This window comes from Heptranchias perlo, unplaced genomic scaffold, assembly GCF_035084215.1.
Source record: "Heptranchias perlo isolate sHepPer1 unplaced genomic scaffold, sHepPer1.hap1 HAP1_SCAFFOLD_180, whole genome shotgun sequence".
Lineage (NCBI taxonomy): Eukaryota > Metazoa > Chordata > Chondrichthyes > Hexanchiformes > Hexanchidae > Heptranchias > Heptranchias perlo.
In genome coordinates, this window is record NW_027139077.1 from 735762 (window position 1) to 757958 (window position 22197).

Here is a 22197-nt window from a genome sequence, read left to right on the forward strand (position 1 = left end):
TCACTTCCTGCTCTGGTTCCTCGCTCTCTCTCTCTCTGTGCTGTGTGAAAACTCTTTCAGGTGCTGTAGGAATGGAGCCCGGAGCTTTCGAGGATGAATTAACCTGTGCTGTGTGTCTCCAGGTGTACCAGGACCCGGTGATATTACCCTGTGTGCACAGTTTCTGTTTGAAATGTATTGAGGGAGTTTGGGCCCAGACAGCAGGCCCAGAAGGGTTTGAGTGCCCTCAGTGTCGCCGGAAATTCAACCCCAGGCCCAGTCTGGAGAGAAACTTCACGCTGTGTAATATCGTGGAGAAATACAATCGCTCACAGCCTCCTGCTGATTCAGGCCGTGTCATGTGTGAGTATTGTGAAGAAAATCCAACCCCGGCTGTGAAGACGTGTCTGAAATGTGAAACTTCCTTTTGCTCCAGTCATTTAAAACCACATTTACGGAAAGAGGCCTTGAAAGATCACACCCTAATCGAGCCTACGGCTGACCCTACAGAGAGACAGTGCCTTGATCATAAGAAGGTCCTTGAATACTACTGTAAAGATGATGCAGAGAGTGTGTGTGTTTCCTGTACAATAATAGGGAAACATAAATCCCACACACTGCTGAGCCTCGATCAGGCACAAGCTGCAATTAAGGTGAGTGACACAATTCCTGATATTAAATACAGTCAGCCATGGCTCAGTGAGCAGCACTCTTGCCTCTGAGGCAGGAAGGCATGGGTTTAAGTCCCACTCCAGAGACTTGAGCACAAAATCTCGGCTGACAGTCCAGTGCAGTAATGAGGGAGTGCTGCACTGTTGGAGGTGCCATCTTTTGGATGAGATGCTAAACCGAGGCCCCACCTGCCCTCTCAGGTGGAGGTAAAAGATCCCAGGGCACTATTTTGAACATAAGAACATAAGAATCAGGAGCAGGAGTGGGCCATACGGCCCCTCGAGCCCGCTCCCCCATTTAATCAGATCATGGCTGAACTTCAACCTCAACTCCACTTTCCCGCCTGATCCCCAGATCCCTTGATTCACCGACAGTCCAAAAATTCATCTATCTCAGCCTTGAATATACTCAATGACTCAGCATCCACAGCCCTCTGGGGTAGAGAATTACAAAGATTCACAACCCTCTGAGTGAAGAAATTCCTCCTCATCTCAGTCTTAAATGGCCGACCCCTTATCCTGAGACTATGCCCTCTAGTTCTAGATTCTCTAGCCAGGGGAAGCAGCCTCTCAGCCTCTACCCTGTCAAGCCCCCTCAGAATCTTACATGTTTCAATGAGATCACCTCTCGTTTTCTAAACTGTGTGCAGTACTCCAGATGAGGTGTCTCCAAAGCCCTGTGCAATTGTAGTAAGACTTCCTTACTCTTGTACTCCAACCCTCTTGCAATAAAGGCCAACATGCCATTTGCCTTCCTAATTGCTTGCTGTACCTGCACGCTAACTTTTTGTGTTTCTTGTACCAGGACACCTAAGTGTCTCTGAACACCAACATTTAATAGTTTCTCACCATTTAAAAAATATTCTGTTTTTCTATTCTTCCCACCAGTGAATAACCTTACATTTTCCTACATTATACTCCATCTGCCACCTTCTTGTGACGATCCGGATTCTTTCCCCTCAGTCTGGTTCAGTAATAACTGAAGTCGAATACATTTTAAAGTTCAACACATCTTTAATAGCAGGGTTCTTAGTCTGCAGCATTGATTTGGACTCCTGATAGAGTCCCTCTATGCTGGCAGAGCAAGAACAAAAACATACAGAAATCCACACGTTTTTATACAGATGAATAGGGTTGGAACATACTTAACGAGGGTCAACACCAATCATAAGCCGGGCATAGGTTGCCATGCGAGGTTACATTATTTCCGGCCAATCATAGATCGTCCATGTGCTGATCATGCTGCTGTTAGACATCAAAGGGGATAACTTCCTCACTTTCCAACTTAGAATGTTCTTCCCTGTCCCTTCTGTTCCTTATCTCCCAACCTGGAATGTCTTTCAACTTTGGCTAAGCTCGTTCCCTATATTGATCTGCCATAAACATGGAGACATTCAGACCAGTCCTTGACTCACATCAAAGACCTATCATTGATAAGACAATGCAGGCCTGCTGACGAAGCAAACATATGGCCCAGCAGGAGGGCCAGGCCACTTGTATCAATCTCAGTTACTGTAAACAATTTTACAACACCAAGTTATAGTCCAGCAATTTTATTTTAAATTCACAAGCTTTCGGAGATTTTCTCCTTCCTCCACATCATGACTAACTAATTAACCCTTTCTAACCATTTTGCATTCTGCTTCTTTGCCACATAGGCATTTTAATATTTTACTAAAAACTGACCACGTAGGGATTCTCACTTGCCCACTAATTTAACCTGTCTATATCCCTTTGCAGACCCTTTGTGCCCTCCTCATTGCTCACTTTCCCACCTAGCTTTGTATCATCAGCAAACTTGGATACATTACACTCGGTCCCTTCATCCAAGTCATTAATATAGATTGTAAATAGCTGAGGCCCGAGCACTGATCCTTGCGGTACCCCACTAGTTACAGCCTGCCAACCTGAAAATGACCTGTTTATCCCCACTCTCTGTTTTCTGTCCGTTAACCAATCCTCTATTCATGCTAATATGTTACCCCTAACCCCATCTTGTGTAACAACCTTTTATGTGGCACCTTATCGAATGCCTTTTCAAAATCCAAATTTACTACATCCACTGGTTCCCCTTTATCTACCCTGCTAGTTACATCCTCAAAAAACTCTAATAAATTTGACAAACACAATTTCCCTTTCATGCCTAATCATATTATGATGTTCTAAATGCCCTGTTACCACTTCCTTAATAAAGGATTCCAGCATTTTCCCGTGACTGATGCCAGGTTAAATGGCCTGTAGTTCCCTCTTCCCTGTTTTCTCTCTCCCTCCTTTCTTGAATAGCGGGGTTACATTTGTTACCTTCCAATCCGCTGGGACCGTTCTGGAATCTTGGGAATTTTGGAAGATGATAACCAATGCATCCACTGTCTCTGCAGCCACCTCTTTTAGAACCCTCGGATGTAGGCCATCAGGTCCAGGGGATTTATCAACTTTTGGTCCCGTTAGTTTCTCAAGTACTTTTTCTCTACTGATAATAATTACTTTAAGTTCCTCGCTCTCATTAGCCCCTTGGTTCCCCACTATTTCTGGTAATTTTTTTGTCTCTTCTACTGGGAATACAGATAGAAAATATTTGTTTAATGCATCTGCCATTTCCTGATTCCCCATTATAATTTCTCCTGTCTCAGTCTCTAGGGGACCAACATTTACTTTTGCTACTCTCTTCCTTTTTACATACTTGAAGAAGAGCAATGGAGTTATCTCTGGTGTCCAGGCCAATATTTATTCCTCAACCAACATCACTAAAAACAGATTATCTGGTCATTATCACATTGCTGTTTGTGGGATCTTGCTGTGCACAAATTGGCTGCCGCGTTTCCTGCATTACAATAGTGACAACATTTCAAAAATACTTCATTGGCTGTAAAATGCTTTGGGATGTTCTGAGGTTGTGAAAAGCACAATATAAATGCAAGTCTTTCTGTAATCTTTTGAGGGAGGGTTTTCCTGTTAATAACGAACATTAATTCGAACTGATTGCAGACAGTGCTGATTCAGCCCAGTGTTTTCTTGCTGCCCCAGGTCTGGGTTTACGGCTAGTTATTTTTTGTCAGTCAGATGCTCCCTCACCTTTCTCTTACAGTCTGTCTGAGAGAACAGGGTGGGCACTGGGAGGGGTGTGAGAGTGGCCCAGGGTGACTGCCCCTCACCCACACTCATCCCCTCCTGGTGAGGGCATTGTGGAGCTCAGTAATTCACAGTGTGGGCACCTGTGAGAACTGGCACTCCATGGTATAGGGCTGTAGAGCAGAGCATGTTGGAGCCCTGTGTAACACTGGGGTATTCTGCCATCTGACCATCAGGGAGAGGACCATCACTGGTGGGGGGAGTGAGGGACACCCACGGGGAGTGACTCAGGGGCTGGGGGGAGAAACTGTTTCTCACAACAAGAGGGAATTGGTGTTTGAGAAATGCTGGTGTGACTGAGTCTGTCTCCCTTTCCCCTCGGCTGATTCCTGGAAATGGAGGAGCTGAGTCCGTGTGAAAATGCAGCACACGGTGTGTCAGTGTGAAAAGAAGCCGGTGTGTGTGGTCACTCAGTTTATACAGGGCAGGGAGCGCCTCTTTACTGAGAGCCACAGAAGGGAATATTTCTGCTCAGGGCCCAGACACTGAGAATCCCCCAAACCACTTTCTATCCACACCCAGTGGGGTCACTCCTGGAACGGAATCATTTCCCCTTTAAATCCCAGTTTGAATCCCTTTTGAAAACTTTCCAATTGCCTTTACAGGAAGAATTGGAGAGAGAAATCGAGAGGCTTCGGGGAGTCCAGCAGAATTGTTCCAGCAAACAGCGAGACTTGGAGAGATCAGAAGCTGAAATAAAGGTAGGGAAAAATGGGACTGGATTTACTCTGGAATCTGCAGCCAATTCAGGACAAACTCTGGGAAATTCCTCCCCAGCTCCCTTTTAAAGGGTGGGAGTGACTCCAAACCCCCCACATGTTCAGGGAGTCTGTTCCAGAGATCGAGGACTCTGGTGTCTAACCTAACTCTGTGCCTATGGATTTTATACACAGACCCTCTGGTCCTACCATCCCGATCCATCTCAATACCTCACCCAACCAGTGAGTCCAATAATCCCTCCATCATTTTAAAAACCTCAATCCTGTCCCTCTCGGCCTTTCTCTAAATGACCCTCCCTCTTGGAGACGATCCTCAGAATTAAATCCATCAGACTACGTGTCATTCTGGCCACCGTCCTCTCCAGAGTCTTGATCTCCTTCACCAGGTGTGGGCACCAAAACTGGACCCATCACTCCAGGTGTGGATGGACCAGGTGGCAGTGCCATACACAGTCTAAATACAGTGCTCTTTCTTTTAAACTCAAGGCTCAAGGCAACACTCGTTAAACTCTGTTTTCTCTCCCAGTAGACACGCCCCACTGCTCGTCTATCTTTAACGGGTGATCGAGTAGTGATCGAAACAAACTGTCCCGTCCCTGGAAAGTGCCGTGTGCTCAGGGTAAGAGCTGTGTGGAAGGGCCGTTTGTAATGAGAGTTGGTTTGGGTTTCAGACACGAATCAATGAGCTGAAAGGAAAGCTATCGAAGAGCTACTCTGACTGGAGGAGACAGCTGGAAGAAGATGAAGAATACGCACTGAAACTGATCGATGAGGAGGGGCTCCGAGCTCTCTCACAGATTAGAAGCTGTTCTGAAGCATTAAACAAGAGGATGGAACAGATGACATTAATAGATGGAGAATACCAGAGTCTGGAACAGAGGGACCCTCTCTCCTTTATTCAGGTACATCTTCAATATAAACAGGGCCATGTCTGGGGAATGGGGCGTTTCTGTGAGGCTGGTGTGAGGGCTGAATTGTTTCAAGATTGTTGGTGGGGCCCAGCAATGGTGCTGCTCCCTCAGCCCTGCCCCAGGAGTGTTGGAGCTGCCCCCTCAGCCCTGCCCCAGGAGTGTTGGTGCTGCCCCCTCAGCCCTGCCCCAGGAGTGTTGGTGCTGCCCCCTCAGCCTTGCCCCAGGAGTGTTGGTGCTGCCCCCTCAGCCCTGCCCCAGGAGTGTTGGTGCTGCCCCCTCAGCCCTGCCCCAGGAGTGTTGGTCCTGCCCCAGGATGGAGTGCAGTGAAATGTTGGATTATTCCCCATTCCTGTGACTGGCCCCACCTACTGTTATACACTGAACTCTTTACTCTCAATCCCAAATTCACGGTTTGGTTTCATTGGGTGTTAATTTGTTTGTTGTATAAACAATCGAATAGTGATAATGGGGGAGTTCAATTATCCGAATATGGACTGGGGAAAAAACAGAGTAAAGGGCAAAGAGGGGGAGGAATTCCCCAAATGTGTTCAGGAGAACTTTCTTCAATATGTTTCCAGTCCAACGAGGAAGGAAGCAGTGCTGGATCTAGTTCTGGGGAATGAAGTGGGACAAGTGGAGCATGTTTCAGTGGGGGAGCATTTGGGAAACAGTGATCACAATATCATTAGGTTTAGAAAAGTAATGGAAGAGGACAAGAAACAATCAAATGTAAAAATACTCAACCGGAGGAGGGATAATATCTGTGAGTTGAAAAGGGATCTGGCCCGGGTGGGTTGGAAATAAAGATTGGCAGGTAAAACAGTAAATGAGCAATGGGAGGCCTTCAAAGAGGAGATAGTTCGGGTACAGACTAGAGACATTCCTGTGAGGGAGAAAGGAAGGGCATCCAGAGCTGGAGCTCCCTGGATGATTGAAGAAATAGAGATTAAAATGAAACAGAAAAAGGAGGCTTATGATAAATGTCAGGTTCATAATAGACAGTAATCACAGTAGAGAATCAAGCAGAATACAGAGAGTGCAGAGGAGAACCGAAAAAGGAAATAAGAGGGGTGAAGATAATGTATGAGAAAAGATTAGCGGGTAACATAAAGTCTTTTAGAAACTTACAAAGTGTAAAAGGGTAGTTAAAGGAAAGGTGGGGCTGACTAAGAACAAAAAGGAAACCTTCTTGTGGAGGCAGAGGGAATGGCTGAGGTACTAAATGAATACTTTGCATCGGTCCTCACTAAAGAGGATGCTGCCAATCTTACAGTAAAGGAGGAGGGGGAGAGAAACTGGAGAGGATTAAAATAGATAAAGAGGAAGTACTAAAAGGGTTGGCAGCGCTCAAAGTAGAAAAGTCACCCGGTCCGGGTGGGATGCATCCGAGGTTGCTGAGGGAAGTAAGGGTGGAAATGGTGGAGGCTCTGGCAGAGGACTGGAGGATTGCAAATGTTACACCTCTGTTCAAAAAAGGGGAGAGGGATAAACCCGGCAACTACAGGCCAGTCAGCCTAACGTCGATGGTGGAGAAATTTCTAGAGACAATAATCCGAGACAAAATTAATTGTTACTTGGAAGAAAATGGGATAATAAACGACAGACAACACAGATTTATTAAAGGCAAATCGTGTCGGACTAACTTGATTGAATTCTTCGATGAAAACTTGTTTGCAAAATTGAAGCCCATGGGATTAAAGGGACAGTGGCAGCATGGACACGAAATATGCTCAGAGACAGAAAGCAGAGAGTAGTGGTCAACGGTTGTTTTCAGACTGGAGGGAAGTTTACAGTGGTGTCCCCCAGGGCTCAGTATTCGGACCATTGCTCTTTTTGATATATATTAATGACCTCGACTTGGGTATACAGGGCATAATTTCAAAGTTTGCAGATGACACGAAACTCGGAAATGCAATAAACAGTGAGGAGGATAGTATCAGACTTCAGGAGGACAGAGACAGACTGGTGAAATGGGCAGAAACATGGCAGATGCAATTTAACACAGAGAAGTGTGAGGTGATGCATTTTGGTAGGAAGAATGAGGAGAGGCAAAATAAACTAAATGGTACAATTTTAAAGAGGGTGCAGGAACAGAGAGACCTGGGGGTGTACGTACACAAATCTTTGAAGGTGGCAGGACAAGGTGAGGAGGCTGTTAAAAAAGCACCTGGGATCCTGGGCTTTATAAACAGATGTAAGGAATCTTACAATACCAGGTTATAGTCCAACAAATTTATTTTAAAATCACAAGCTTTCGGAGATTATCCCCTTCGTCAGGTGAGTCAAGATTCACCTGACGAAGGGGATAATCTCCGAAAGCTTGTGATTTTAAAATAAATTTGTTGGACTATAACCTGGTGTTGTAAGATTCCTTACATTTGTCCACCCCAGTCCATCACCGGCATCTCCACATCATTTATAAACAGAGGCAGAGAACAAAAGCAAGGAAGTTATTCTAAACCTTTATAAAACACTGATGAGGTCACAACTGGAGTATTGTGTCCAATTCTTGGCACTGCACTTTAGAAAGGATGTGAAGGCCTTAGAGAGGGTGCAGAGGAGATTCACCCGAATGGTACCAGGGATGAGGGATGTCAGTTATGTGGAGAGACTGGAGAAGCTGGGATTGTTCTCCTTTGAGCAGAGAAGGTTAAGGGGAGATTTAATGGAGGTGTTCAAAATCATGAAGGGTTTTGATAGAGTAAATAAGGAGAAACTGTTACTACTGGCAGTAGGGCCGGTAACCAGAGGACACAGATTTAAGGTAATTGGCAAAAGAACCAGAGGGGAGATGAGGAGAAAATTTTTAGGAAGCGAATTGTTCTGATCTGGAATGCGCTGCCTGAAAGGGCGGTGGAAGCAGATTCAATGATAACTTTCAAAAGGGAATTGGATAAATACTTGAAGGGGAAAATTTGCAGGGCTATGGGGAAAGAGCAGGGGGAGTGGGACTAATTGGATAGCTCTTTCAAAGAGCCAGCACAGGCACAATGGGCCGAATGGCCTCCTCCTGTGCAGTCAGATTCTATGATTCTATTGACTGATTTGATCTCCTCTCTTTATTCACAGAACTCGAAGCAGCTCCTTTCCAGGTAAGTTCCTCTCAGTCATACAGTACCTGCTGCTAATAGGGAACCTTCACCTGTATCTGGGAGAAGAGTGAAAGTAGAATCACCGCTTGGAAACCTCCCCAGATCAGGGGCTTCCAAATGGGGCGAATATTGAGTGATGTTTAACTGGTTTGAGGGGTTCTTGGCTCAGGCAGCCTGTGGGAAATGGGAGTGAGATGGGCTGTTCCATCGGTGTGTAGAGCTTCTCAGGAACCTGTTAGACAGGAATTGAGAGTGAGAGAAACCTGCAGTGACCTGTATCTAACCGAGGCTTCCTAAAGGCTCCATGTGTGTCAGTGACAGCTTTATTCCATTGGGTCAGTAAGTGCTGTGTGATTGGCTTGTTCTATCAACCAGCCCATGGAGAAATGAGGAGAGGGGCAGGTCCCAGTGTCAGAGTGACAGTAAAATGTCTTGTGATTGGCTCATTCTATCCACGAACAGAGAAATGAGTGTGTGCTGAAATGTCCCAGTAATGTCAGTGTGACTGGACACTCTGTGAGGGAATCCCACCGATCCCAGATCCCTGGGAGGCTGTTCCTTCTCCTCTCCTCACTTCACATGTTCGTAGTGAGTGTGTTCCTGCAGAGAGGGGGGAGCACAGACTGGAGACCCTCGGGATAATAATAATTATTAATAATGGAAAGATAAGGACTCCAGTACAGAGAAACTGGACTGAACACAGACGGCTTTGAAAATCACAAACTGAGCTGAAGTGACAGCAAACCAGGATCCCACTGCTCGTGTGGAGATCAGTGTGAATGCAGGGAGACTGCAAATCCCGGGATTCTGCCATTCTCAGGATGGGTTGCTGCGGGGTGTCAGTACGAGCATTAGAAGGGGTGCAGGTTGTTGCACTGATCACTCGTTCCCCTTTGGGTTTCTGATCTGAAATGTCCCCACTGATAAAAACATTCTCTCCTCTTTCATTACAGAGTGACTGAGACTCAGAGAGTCACAGACCCAGATGTTCCAGCGCTCACCCTGAACCTGTCCAAAATATCTCAACTTATCCAGAAGAGGCTGAATGGATCGGAAAAGTACCACTCAGACATATTGGGAATGATAAGTAAGAACGTGCAGCTTTTCTCCAATTCTGGGCACTACACTTCAGGTTAAGAATTTCAAGAGGTGAGGAGGCACTTTGATTAAAGCCCTCAGGTTAGAGATGATTGCCGTTGGCTGGGCTTGTCTGAGACATGAAGAAACTGTTATTGAATCATTAAGATAAGATTTCCAACGGGATTACGATCAATATACTGATTGGACTGAAAGAGGAGGAAGGCGATGTGTACTGAGGACATCTGAATGGAGAAGTGGGGAAGTTTTGTTAAACTTGTATCAAACCTTGGTTAGACCTCACTTGGAGCACTGTGCACAGTTCTGATCTCCATATACCTTAGTTAGACCATACTTGGAGTACTGTGCACAGTTCTGGTCTCCATATACCTTGGTTAGACCATACTTGGAGTACTGTGTACAGTTCTGGTCTCCATATACCTTGGTTAGACCGCACTTGGAGCACTGTGCACAGTTCTGGTCTCCATATACCTTAGTTAGACCATACTTGGAGTACTGTGCACAGTTCTGGTCTCCATATACCTTGGTTAGACCATACTTGGAGTACTGTGTACAGTTCTGGTCTCCATATACCTTGGTTAGACCTCACTTGGAGCACTGTGCACAGTTCTGGTCTCCATATACCTTGGTTAGACCACACTTGGAGTACTGTGCACAATTCTGGTCACCACATCACAGGAAGGATGTAATTGCACTGGAGAGGGTACAGAGGAGATTTACGAGGATGTTGCCAGGACTGGAGAACTTTAGCTATGAGGAAAGATTGGACAGGCTGGGGTTGTTCTCTTTGGAACAGAGGAGGCTGAGGTGTACAAAATTATGAGAAGGCTTGATAGAGTGGATAGGAAGGACCTGTTTCCCTTCGCAGAGAGGTCAATAACCAGGGGACATAGATTAAACTGATTGGTAGAAGGATTGGACAGGAGCTGAGGAAAAACAATTTCACCCAATGGCGATGGGGGTCTGGAACTCACTGCCTGAGAGGGTGGTAGAGGCAGAAACCCTCAACTCATTTAAAAAGTACCAGGATGTGCACCTGAAGTGTCGTAACTACAAGTCTGTGGGTCAAGTGCTGGAAAGTGGGATTAGGCTGGGTGGCTCATTTTCGGTCGGCGCGGACACGATGGGCCGAATGGCCTCCTTCTGTGCCGTAACTTTTCTATGATTCTATACTGTGCACTGTTCTGGTCTCCATATACCTTGGATAGACCACACTTGGAGTACGGTGCACAGTTCTGGTCTCCATATTATAAAAAGGATGTAGAGGCACTGGATAATGTGCAAAAAAGATTCACAAGGATGATGACAGAACGGAGAGGTTATAAATATCAGGAAAGGCTGAACAGGCTGGGGCTCTTTTCTCTCAAAAAGAGAAGGCTGAGGGGTGACCTGATAGAGGTCTTTCAGATTATGAAAGGGTTTGATAGGGTAGACGTAAGGAAGATGTTTACACTTGTGGGGAGAACAAAACTAGGGTCATAAATATAAGATAGTCACTAATAAATCCAATAGGGAACTCAGGAGAATCTTCTTTACTGAGACAGTGGTGAGAATGTGGAACTCGCTCCCACATGGAATAGTTGAGGCGAACACACAGATACATATAAGGGGAAGCTGGATAAAGACATGAGGGGGAAAGGAATAGAAGGATACACTGAAAGGGTTAAATCAAGTCGGAGGGAAGAGGCTCATGTGGAGCATAACACCAGCATGGACCAGTTGGGCCGAATGGCCTGTTTCTGTGCTGTACATTCCATGTAATTCTATTGATGTCGAGGCCTTGGAGAGGGTGCAGAGGAGATGTCCTGGAATGGTACAGGGATGAGGGACCTCAGTTATGTGGAGAGATTAGAGAAACTGGGATTGTTCTCTTTACATCGAGTTACATCAAGTCTACAGCACAGAAACAGGCCATTCGGCCCCACTGGTCCATGCCGGAGTTTATGCTCCACACGGGCCTCCCCTCTCCCTACTTCATCTCACCCTATCAGGATATCCTTCTATTCCTTTCTCCATCATGTGTTTATCGAGCTTCCCCTTAAATACATCTGTGCTATTTGCCTGAACTGCTCCTTGTGTTGGTGAGTTCCACATTCTCACCACTCTCTGGGTAAAGAGGTTTCTCCTGAATTCCCAATTGGATTTATTAGCGACTATTTTGTACTTATGACCTCTAGTTTTGGACTCCCCCACAAGTGGAAACATTTTCTCTACGTCTACCCTATCAAACCCTTTCATTATCTTAAAGACCTCTATCAGGTCACCCCTCAGCCTTCTCTTTTCGAGAGTAAAGAATCCCAGCCTGTTCAGCCTTTCCTGATAAGTTTATCCTTTCAGTTCTGGTATCGTCCTTGTGAATCTTTTTTTGCACCCTCTCCAATGCCTCTATATTCTATTTATAATATGGAGACCAGAACTGTTCACAATACTCCAAGTGTGGTCCAACCAAGATTTTATATAAGTTCAACATAACTTCTTTGCTTTTCAATTCTACCCATCTAGAAATGAACCCCAGTGCTTGATTTGCCTTTTTATGGCCTTATGAACCTGTGTCGCTACTTTTAGTGATTTGTGTGTCTGTACCCCCAGATCCCTTTGCTCCTCTACCCCATTTAGACTCTTATTGAACAAGCAGTTTGTGGCCTCTTTATTCTTCCTACCAAAATGCACCACCTCACACTTATCTATATTACAATTCATTTGCCAATTACAGCCGACTCTGTAAGTTTATTAATGTCCCCTTGTATTTTGACACATTCTTCCTCAGTATTAACCACACCCCCCAATTTGGTGTCGACCACAAATTTTGAAATTGTACTTCCAATTCCCAAATTCAAATCATGAATGTAAATTGTGAACAACAGTGGTCCCAGCACCGATCCCTGGGGAACACCACTTCCCACCTTTTGCCAGTCTGAGTAACTATCCTTAATCCCTACTCTCTGTTTTCTGTTTTGTGGCCAACTTGCTATCCATTATCTGCTCATTTATCCTGAGTACAGAGAAGGTTAAGGGCAGATTTAATAGAGGAGTTCAAAATTTTGAGTGATTTTCCTGGAGTAGAGAGGGAGAAACTGTTTCCAGTGGCAGGAGGGTCGGTAACCAGAGGACACAGATTTAAGGTAATCGGCAAAAGAACCAGAGGGGAGATTTGGAGAATTTTTTTTACAGCGAGTTGTTCTGATCTGGAATGCGCTGCCTGAAAGGGCGGTGGAAGCAGATTCAATAATAACTTTCAAAAGGGAATTGGATAAATACTTGAAAAGGAAAAATTTGCAGGGCTATGTGGAAAGAGCGGGGAAGTGGGTCTAATTGGATAGCTCTTTCAAAGAGCCGGCACAGACACGATGGGCTGAATGGCCTCCTTCTGTGCTGTAAGATTCTATGATTCTATAGGGGACTGCCAGCATAGAACCATCGAAAGGTTACAGCACGGAAGGAGGCCATTTGGCCCATTGAGTCCACGCCGGCTCTATGCAAGAGCAATCCAGCTAGTCCCGTTCCCCCGCCCTTTCCCTGTATCACTGCAGATTTTTTCCTTTCAAGTAGTTATCCAGTTCCCTTTTGAAGACCATGATTGAATCTGCCTCCACCACCCCCTCGGGCCGTGCATTCCAGATCCTAACCACTCGCTGTATAAAAAAGTTTTTCCTCATGTCACCTTTAGTTCTTTTGCCAATCACCTTAAATCTATGTCCTCTCATTCTTGACCCTTCCGCCAATGGGAACAGTTTCTCTCTATCTACTCTGTCTAGACCCTTCATGATTTTGAATATTTCTATCAAATCTCCTCGCAACCATCTCTGTTCCAAGGAGAACAACCCCAGCTTCTCTGGCCTATCCACGTAACTAAAGTCCCTCATCCCTGGAATCATTCTAGTAAATCTTTTCTGCACCCTCTGTAAGGCCTTCACATCTTTCTTAAAGTGCGGTTCCCAGAACTGGACACAATACTCCAGTTGTGGCCGAACCAGTGTTTTATAAAGGTTCATCATGACTTCCTTGCCTTTGTACACTAAGCCTCTATGTATAAAGCCCAGGATCTCTCTGTTCCTGTACCCCTTTTAGAGTTGTGCCCTCTAGTTTATATTGCCTCTCCTCATTCTTCCGACTAAAATGTATCACTTTGCATTTTTCTGCGTTAAATTTCATGCCACGTGTCCGCCCATGCCACCTGCCTGTCTATACCTCTTGAAGTCTGTCACTATCCTCCTCACTGTTTACTACCCTTCCAAGTTTTGTGTCATCTGCAAATTTTGAAATTGTCCCCTCCACACCCAAGTCATGAATATATATCAAGGAAAGTAGCTCTAAGCACTGGCACCTAATAGACCACATCATCGTCCGAGCGAGGGACCGCAAAGATGTCCACATCACCCGCGCCATGCCTGGAGCCGACGACTGCTGGACTGACCACCGACTAATCCACTCGACCATCTCCATCAACCTGGCCCCAAACCGGCAGCGGCAGAAAAAACTCTGCCGCAGGAGACTTAATGTCGCTGGACTCAAAGACCCTGAGAAGAAAGACCGACTCAGCCGTCGCCTTACAACCAATCTGGCGACGACCAACGATCCAGAGTCGCAGAGTGCCCACAGCGTCTGGTCCGCCCTAAAAGCCACCATAGTCAGCACCTGCGAGGAGACGCTCGGTCTCTCGACCAGGAAACACCAAGACTGGTTCGACGAGAACGATCAGGAGATCCAGGATCTCCTAGACCGTAAACGCAAGGCGTTCCTGAATTGGCAGCTCCACCAAAACTCGAGTGAGAGGAAACAAGCCTCCAGGCAACTGAAGGCCGAGGTGCAACAAAGAACCTGTGACCGAAAGAACAGATGGTGGGTGGAAAGAGCGCAGGAGACTCAGCAATTCGCCGACAACCACGGCGTGCGCGGCTTCTTCAGCGCAATTAAAGCCATCTACGGTCCGAGTACCCAGGGACCGACCCCACTGAGAGCCAAACATGGAGAGGCGCTCATCAAAGACAGAGAGGCAGTCGACGCCCGCTGGAGAGAGCACTTCGAGGACCTCCTCAACCAAGACCCAGTCCTCGACACCGTCCCGCAACACGCGACCCGCCACCATCTCAGCTCAACCCCAGCCCGCCGTGAGGTCAAAAAAGCCATTCGACAACTGAAAAACAACAAGGCCCCCGGCGCAGATGGAATCCCCGCTGAAGTACGAAAACACGGTGGAGAGGCACTCTTGACACGAATACACGACCTTATCACCCTTGTCTGGAAGGAAGAGAGCATGCTGGGAGATCTCAGAGACGCCGTAATTGTGACCATCTTCAAGAAAGGAGATAGGTCCAACTGTGGAAATTACAGAGGGATTTCCCTAATGTCCACCACGGGAAAGGTCATCGCGAGAATCCTCCTCAACCGCCTCCTTCCAGTGGCCGAAGAGCTCCTCCCCGAGTCCCAATGCGGCTTCCGCCCGTCAAGAGGCACAATGGACATGATCTTTAGCGCGCGACAAATCCAGGAAAAGTGCAGGGAGCAGCATCAACCTCTGTACATGGCCTTCTTCGATCTCGCAAAGGCCTTCGACTCTGTCAACCGTGAGGAATTGTGGAGCATCCTCCTCAAATTCGGCTACCCCCAGAAATTCGTCACCATTCTCCACCTGCTCCACGATGACATGCGAGCCGTGATCCTCACCAACGGATCCACCACAGACCCAATACGAGTGCAAACTGGGGGTCAAGCAGGGCTGTGTCATCACACCAACGCTCTTCTCCATCTTCCTCACTGCAACACTCCACCCCATCACCATGAAGCTCCCCGCCGGAGTGGAGCTAACCTACAGGACAAGTGGGAAACTGTTCAACCTTCGACGCCTCCAGGCCAGAACCAAGACCACCCCAACTTCTGTCATCGAGCTGCAGTACGCAGACGATGCCAGCGTGTGCGCACACTCAGAGGCCGAGCTACAAACCATCGTCGACACATTCACCGAGGTGTATGAGAGAATGGTACTCGGGCTAAACATCCCGAAAACAAAGGTCCTCTCCCAGCCCGCTCCTGCCACACAACACTGTCCCCCGACCATCAAGATCCTCGGTGAGCCTCTGGACAGCGTGGATCATTTCCCATACCTCGGGAGCCTCCTCTCGGTGCGAGCAGACATCGACGATGAAATTCAACATCGACTCCAATGCGCCAGTGACGCCTGAGGAACAGAGTGTTCGAAGACCGAGACCTCAAATCCAGCACCAAACTCATGGTCTACAGAGCAGCCGTGGTCCCCGCCCTCCTGTACACATCAGAAACATGGACAATGTACAGCAGACTCCTCAAATCACTGGAGAGATATCACCAACGTTGCCTCCGCAAAATCCTGCAAATCCACTGGTGGGATAGACGCACCAACGTGAGCGTTCTCTCCCAGGCTAATATCCCCAGTATCGAGGCACTGGTCACGCTCAACCAGCTGCGATGGGCGGGGCCACATTGTCCGCATGCCCGACACAAGATTCCCTAAACAAGTGCTCTACTCCGAGCTCCGCAATGGCAGGCGATCACTAGGAGGGCAGAGGAAACGCGAGACGGACACTCTCAAAGCCTCCCTAAAAAAATGCAACATCCCCACTGACACGTGGGAATCGCTTGCCCTAAAACACCCAAACTTGAGAAGAAGCATCCACGAAGGCGCCAATTACCTCGAGCGTCACCGAGTGGAGCACGCGGAGGCCAAGCGTAAGCAGCAAAAAGAGCGCACAGAATCCAGAGCGTCTCACCCACCCACCTTATCAAACACTACCTGCCCCACCTGTGGCAGAGTCTGCGGCTCCAGGATTGGACTATTCAGCCACCGCAGAACCCACCCTCCCGGAGTGGAAGCAAGTCATCCTCGACCCTGAGGGACTGCCAAAGAAGAAGATTTATCAAGAAAAGTAGTGGTCCCAGCACCAACCCCTGGGGAACACCACTGCACACCTCCCTCCAGTCCGAAAAACAACCGTTCACCACGACTCTCTGTTTCCTGTCACTGAGCCAATTCTGTATCCATGTTTCCACTGCCCCCTTTATTCCATGGGCCGCAATCTTGATGATAAGCCTACCATGCGGCACTTTATCAAACGCCTTTTGGAAGTCCATGTACATCACATCAACTGCATTACCCTCATCGACCCTCTCTGTTACCTCACCAAATAGCTCCATCAGGTCAGTTAAACACGATTTGCCTTTGACAAATCCGTGCTGGCTTTCCCTATTCAATCCACACTTGACCAAGTGATTGTTAATTCTGTCCCGGATTATCGGTTCTAAAAGTTTCCCCACCACTGAGGTTAAACTGACTGGCCGATAGTTGCTGGGTTTATCCTTACACCCTCTTTTGAACAAGGGTGTAACATTTGTGATTCTCCAGTCCTCTGGCACTGCCCCCCGTATCTACAGATGTTTGGAAAGTTATGGCCAGTTAGCAGGTCGGGTTAGTTGTGTTCAGACAGCTGGGAATATCCCCGAACTTTAATATCAGATCCCTGTGTGTGTGGATCAGGAGCCTGAGATTAATCCTCAGTCGCCAGTGACACCTGCTTTAAACATTCCTCACTGCAATGGGCCAAAGCTTCACCCGCCATGGGTCAGGTAGGGGCGGGGTTACACACTGTCAATCAGAGTGTCTCTTAAAGGGACACTGTCCCTCACAGGATTGTCAGTGTCTGTGCTCTGGGGAGGGGGCAGCCCCTGACCCAGGGATCGTCATCGAGCAGTTGACAGGGACTGGGGGAGAGCGGGAATATTCCAAGGTGTGTTTATATCACAGGGGAACACACTGTTCATAATTTCTATTTAACTCTTTCTGTTTCTATTTAATCCTTTCTTTCTCGGTGATGTTTCTTTAGTCGGGGTTCAGTGCGAGGGATTCGAGGGTCGAGTTCCTGCACCTGTTCCCTCCTCGCAGCTCGGAATTGGTCCAAGTCTGAGACGCAGGGCCAGAGGGAGTGTTGGTGAATTCAGAGTGAACAGGGAGCAACAGTTTAATGTACAGAAGGGACATCAGATTCATCTCAATTCACAACTGAATCCTCACTGCTGTGTGGAAACTAATGGAGACTTTAATCAGAGCTGTGAGCAGGATGGAACAGTAACAGGAGGGGGAGAGCCCAGGGCACACTCCTGTATTCAGGATGGGACAGTAACAGGAGGGAGAGAGCCCAGGGCACACTCCTGTATTCAGGATGGGACAGTAACAGGAGGGAGAGAGCCCAGGACACACTCCTGTATTCAGGATGGGACAGTAACAGGAGGGAGAGAGCCCAGGGCACACTCCTGTATTCAGGATGGGACAGTAACAGGAGGGAGAGGGCCCAGGACACACTCCTGTATTCAGGATGGGACAGTAACAGGAGGGAGAGAGCCCAGGGCACACTCCTGTATTCAGGATGGAACAGTAACAGGAGGGAGAGGGCCCAGGACACACTCCTGTATTCAGGATGGAACAGTAACAGGAGGGGGAGATCCCAGGGCACACTCTTGTATTCAGGATGGGACAGTAACAGGAGGGAGAGATCCCAGGGCACACTCCTGTATTCAGGATGGAACAGTAACAGGAGGGAGAGATCCCAGGGCACACTCCTGTATTCAGGATGGAACAGTAACAGGAGGGAGAGAGCCCAGGGCACTCTCCTGTATTCAGGATGGGACAGTAACAGGAGGGAGAGATCCCAGGGCAGACTCCTGTATTCAGGATGGAACAGTCACAGGAGGGAGAGGGCCCAGGGCACACTCCTGTATTCAAGATGGAACAGTAACAGGAGGGAGAGAGCCCAGGGCACACTCCTGTATTCAGGATGGGACAGTAACAGGGGGGAGAGGGCCCAGGGCACTCTCCTGTATTCAGGATGGAACAGTAACGGGAGGGAGAGAGCCCAGGGCACACTCCTGTATTCAGGATGGGACAGTAACAGGAGGGAGAGAGCCCAGGACTCACTCCTGTGAGCTGTGTGTTCCCAGTGCAGCCAGTGCTGAGATTGTGGGGCTGTAACTGTGAGTCTGTGGGATGTGTTGTGTGCCGGTGAATCCCCTCCATTGTGTCTGGGAGAACGTGTACACAGTGCCAGGGGCTTGTGTGATTAAACTGACTGCTACTGTGTGTCTCCACTGCAGTGTTTGCACTGAGTGTACAGCACTGGGACCCACACACTGCTATTTAACAGGGATTCTGATCAAAGGCCATTTATTCAACAGGGGATGAACACAGTCTAAGAGGTGATATGGGGCTGACAGTGTCTGGGAAATACTGACACTCCCACCCTGCAGCTGTCAATCATTGATGGGAGTGGAATAACCCTGTCTGACCAATCTCTTCTCTCCTCTCTAGGGCAAAGGTCAGCGATGAGCCTGGATCCAAAGACAGCAAACTGGAACTTGGTTCTGTCGGATGATCTGAGATCAGTAACATGGACTGGACAGGATCAGCCCTACTCACCTCACCCAGAGAGGTTTAAAGACTGTCCCCAAGTCCTCTGCTCCCAGAGTTTCTCCTCAGGATCCCATTCCTGGGATGTGGAGACTGATGGGAAATACTGGAGAATAGGGATTGTGTGTGGGAGCGCAGAGAGAGAGGGGGGAGAGTCTGGTCTCGGGGTCAGCAGTAAATCCTGGTGTTTACGTTATTCTGGTTTGTTTGCTGCTGGTTCTCTCGGAGCCCGTCACAATTCCCACTTCACTCGCCTCCCACTGATCCCGTCTCAGAGCCGGATCCAAGTTCAGTTGGACTACGAGGCCGGGACTGTGTCATTTCACCGGGTCACTGACTCACTGACACATTTACACACATTTCAAACCACATTCACTGAACCCGTGTTTCCGGCATTTTATTGTGGGGAAGAAACATCCCTAAAACTGTTAAATTAATCCTGATGTCAGAGACTCAGTGACATCACTTCCTGTTCGGGACCTGATGTCACTTCCAGGTCTGCCCCTCTGATGATGTCACTTCCAGGTCTGCCCCTCTGATGATGTCACTTCCGGGAGCACCTCTCTGGTGATGGCATTTCTGGGTCTGTGCTTCTAATTATGTCACTCCCGGCTCCGCCCCCTCTGATGATGTCACTCTCGGGTCTGCCCCTCTGATGATGTCAGGAGCTCAGTGCTTTGCTGCTTTCAAGGATCCGGGGTCTTTGTGATTTTCTTTGTTCGGGTCGGTCTCTAAAGCTAAAAATAGCTGCTTTTGGTGAGTTTGCTTGTGATTCGTAGCGTTCCAATTAATTGTCTCCTTCAGTTGTACAATTTTACCACTTTAGTTGCAGAATTGTTGTGGTATTAATCACAGTAGTGAATCAGAATAGTGGCAGGCACAACTCCATTAATCACAATAGTGAATGGTAGTGACAGAGCATGACTGTATGACTCTCAGTAGTGAATGGTAGTGACAGGGCACGACAGCATGAATCTCAGTAGTGAATGGTAGTGACAGGGCACGACTGTATTAATCTCAGTAGTGAATTGTAGTGACAGTGTACGGTCCCTTTAAAATGCTGCTGTGAAAATCTGAGGCTGGGGTTTGAAATTGTTCTTTGACGGTCGCTCCAAACAGTGATGGTGAATCGACAGCCCGAGTTACACTGACTTCAGTGGGAAAGAAAATGGTGCGGGTGTAAAATGGGCTGTCCATTCACTATCGCCCGTGTTGCACTAACACCAGAGACTAATTTCACCCCCGGGGTCTCCTGGGCATCGCTGAGAGCTTCTGGGACTGCCCAGGGGGGTAACACATCTGTCGGAAACTAAGTAAATGTATTGATTCATTGGACCAGACTGGGAACTTTTAATCTGTGTTTTATGGGGTGGTGATTTTTAGTTTATTGGACAGTAAGATTCCTCCAGGGCTCACAACCAACATGAAATGGGAATATTATGGGATGTTTAACTTAATTAGACATGAGGAAGTGACTGAGTGTGTGAGATATAAACAGGAAAATTGCCCCACCAATTGGGGTCTACAATCAGCGTCCCAGGTGGTCATGGGTGATAATGGGACATTTTGTGATAACCAAAACCAAAGGGTCAGGAAAACGATGTGTGAGTGACCGGTGAGAAACAAAGATCACCTGGGAACAACCCCCAAAGGGCATCAATCAGGAATCAATACACAATCCAGGGAAAGTCAGGAAAGGGGAGTTAACAATCGTTAATTGATAGCTTTCTCTTGGAGATGGTTGTGTCCTTACTTATACTGAACAGTGAGAAGAATATTTTATAACCTGGGCTCTCCCCGAGACATCGGGACCACGCAGGGGGTGATAAGCAAAGACCTCCAGACACCCCCCGATCTGTTGATCAGATAGCCTGAAAGCACAGGAATGGCTTGTATTTGATGTCACGTTCGGTGTGATTTTGGGAAACTGCTGTGTGTGTAAATGTGATATTTTGCACGTGAGGCAACTCGTCTGTGGAATGCATGATGGAGATGCCCTGAAGGACGGGACTCAGACATGCTCAGTCACGTTGACAACACCACTACATGAAATGGTTAATGTGCTCAGGAGAGTGAGGACAGATACTGGATCACTACTGATTTACACTTGGTAATCAAGGCACTGACACATGCTCCATGGAGAAACCGACTAGTTAATGAAACAATCAGGATAGTGTTAAACACACTGGTACCTATCAGAGGGATTGAAATTAAAGTAAAGACGGACATAGAATTTGGATTTCCAAAATTCAGGTTTGGGTTCCTTTGAGTTAACGATGAAATTGGGACAACTGAGGGCCGGGGAGAAATAATACTGAGCCAGAATTATCCACAAGATGGATAATGGTAAAAAGGAGAGCTGGAGGATCTTTTAAGTCCAAGATTTCTTGATGATATGGTAGTATTTGGGGGGAGCCTAGTTTCTGTAGTTTTCTGTACAATGTATTATGATTTTCTTTGACTGTATCATGATGTGTGATATTAACCAAATGAAACTTAGATTAGAAGAGCAAATGGCTGGAGATCGGACTGTGATGCTCATAGGATGAGGACCTTAGATAAGGCCCCAGGATCACACAAAGGAGGGTGGGGGGAGATTGTTGAAGATTAAGACTGAGAAGTAATGAGGGAAACCACTTTCTTAGATTACTTCTGTAGTTTAAAACCCCTAATATTGATAGACTGACAGTGCATTCGAAACAACGTAATGCTGACATTGAAAAGGGGACCTCTACCCCTGGGGATCATGAATGGAGGGAGGTCGTCTATAATGTGGGACAGCATCCTTGGGTGAAAATCATGTCTCTGCTTTTTGTTATTATACAGCTTGTTATGATTTAACACTTTTCTTTCTCATTTGTCGTATTTGAAAGAACTTTTGTGTAAATGTGACGGTGATTAAACTTCTTGTAACAATGTTTAACCTGATCTGTGGTGAGTGCAATTCAGATTCAATGAATGGGTTAAAGTGAGTTGTTCGATCTCACACTCAATTGAGGGGCGACTGAAGGATTTTGGACTTTCAATACCAGTTATTAATTACCTACTAAAGGAGCTGAGTTTGGTTAAAAGTATTAATTCAAGAAAGGAACGGTTAAACTGACTGTTCAAGGCGGCATGCTGGGAAGGTTGGCCAGATTAGAAAAGTCTTATTCAGCAGATTGTCTC

At 47.2% G+C, this 22197-nt stretch overlaps 1 protein-coding gene across 1 annotated transcript; it reads left to right on the plus strand.

Annotated features, from left to right (window-relative positions):
- LOC137309792 (E3 ubiquitin/ISG15 ligase TRIM25-like) lies at window positions 1–21952 on the plus strand. Its single transcript, XM_067977823.1, has 6 exons — window positions 1–632; window positions 4385–4480; window positions 5170–5400; window positions 8479–8501; window positions 9455–9588; window positions 18931–21952. Exons 1-6 carry the CDS (start codon window positions 72–74, stop codon window positions 19464–19466), a joined length of 1581 nt encoding a protein of 526 aa, XP_067833924.1. The 5' UTR covers window positions 1–71; the 3' UTR covers window positions 19467–21952.
- The last annotated feature ends 245 nt before the right edge of the window (window positions 21953–22197 follow it).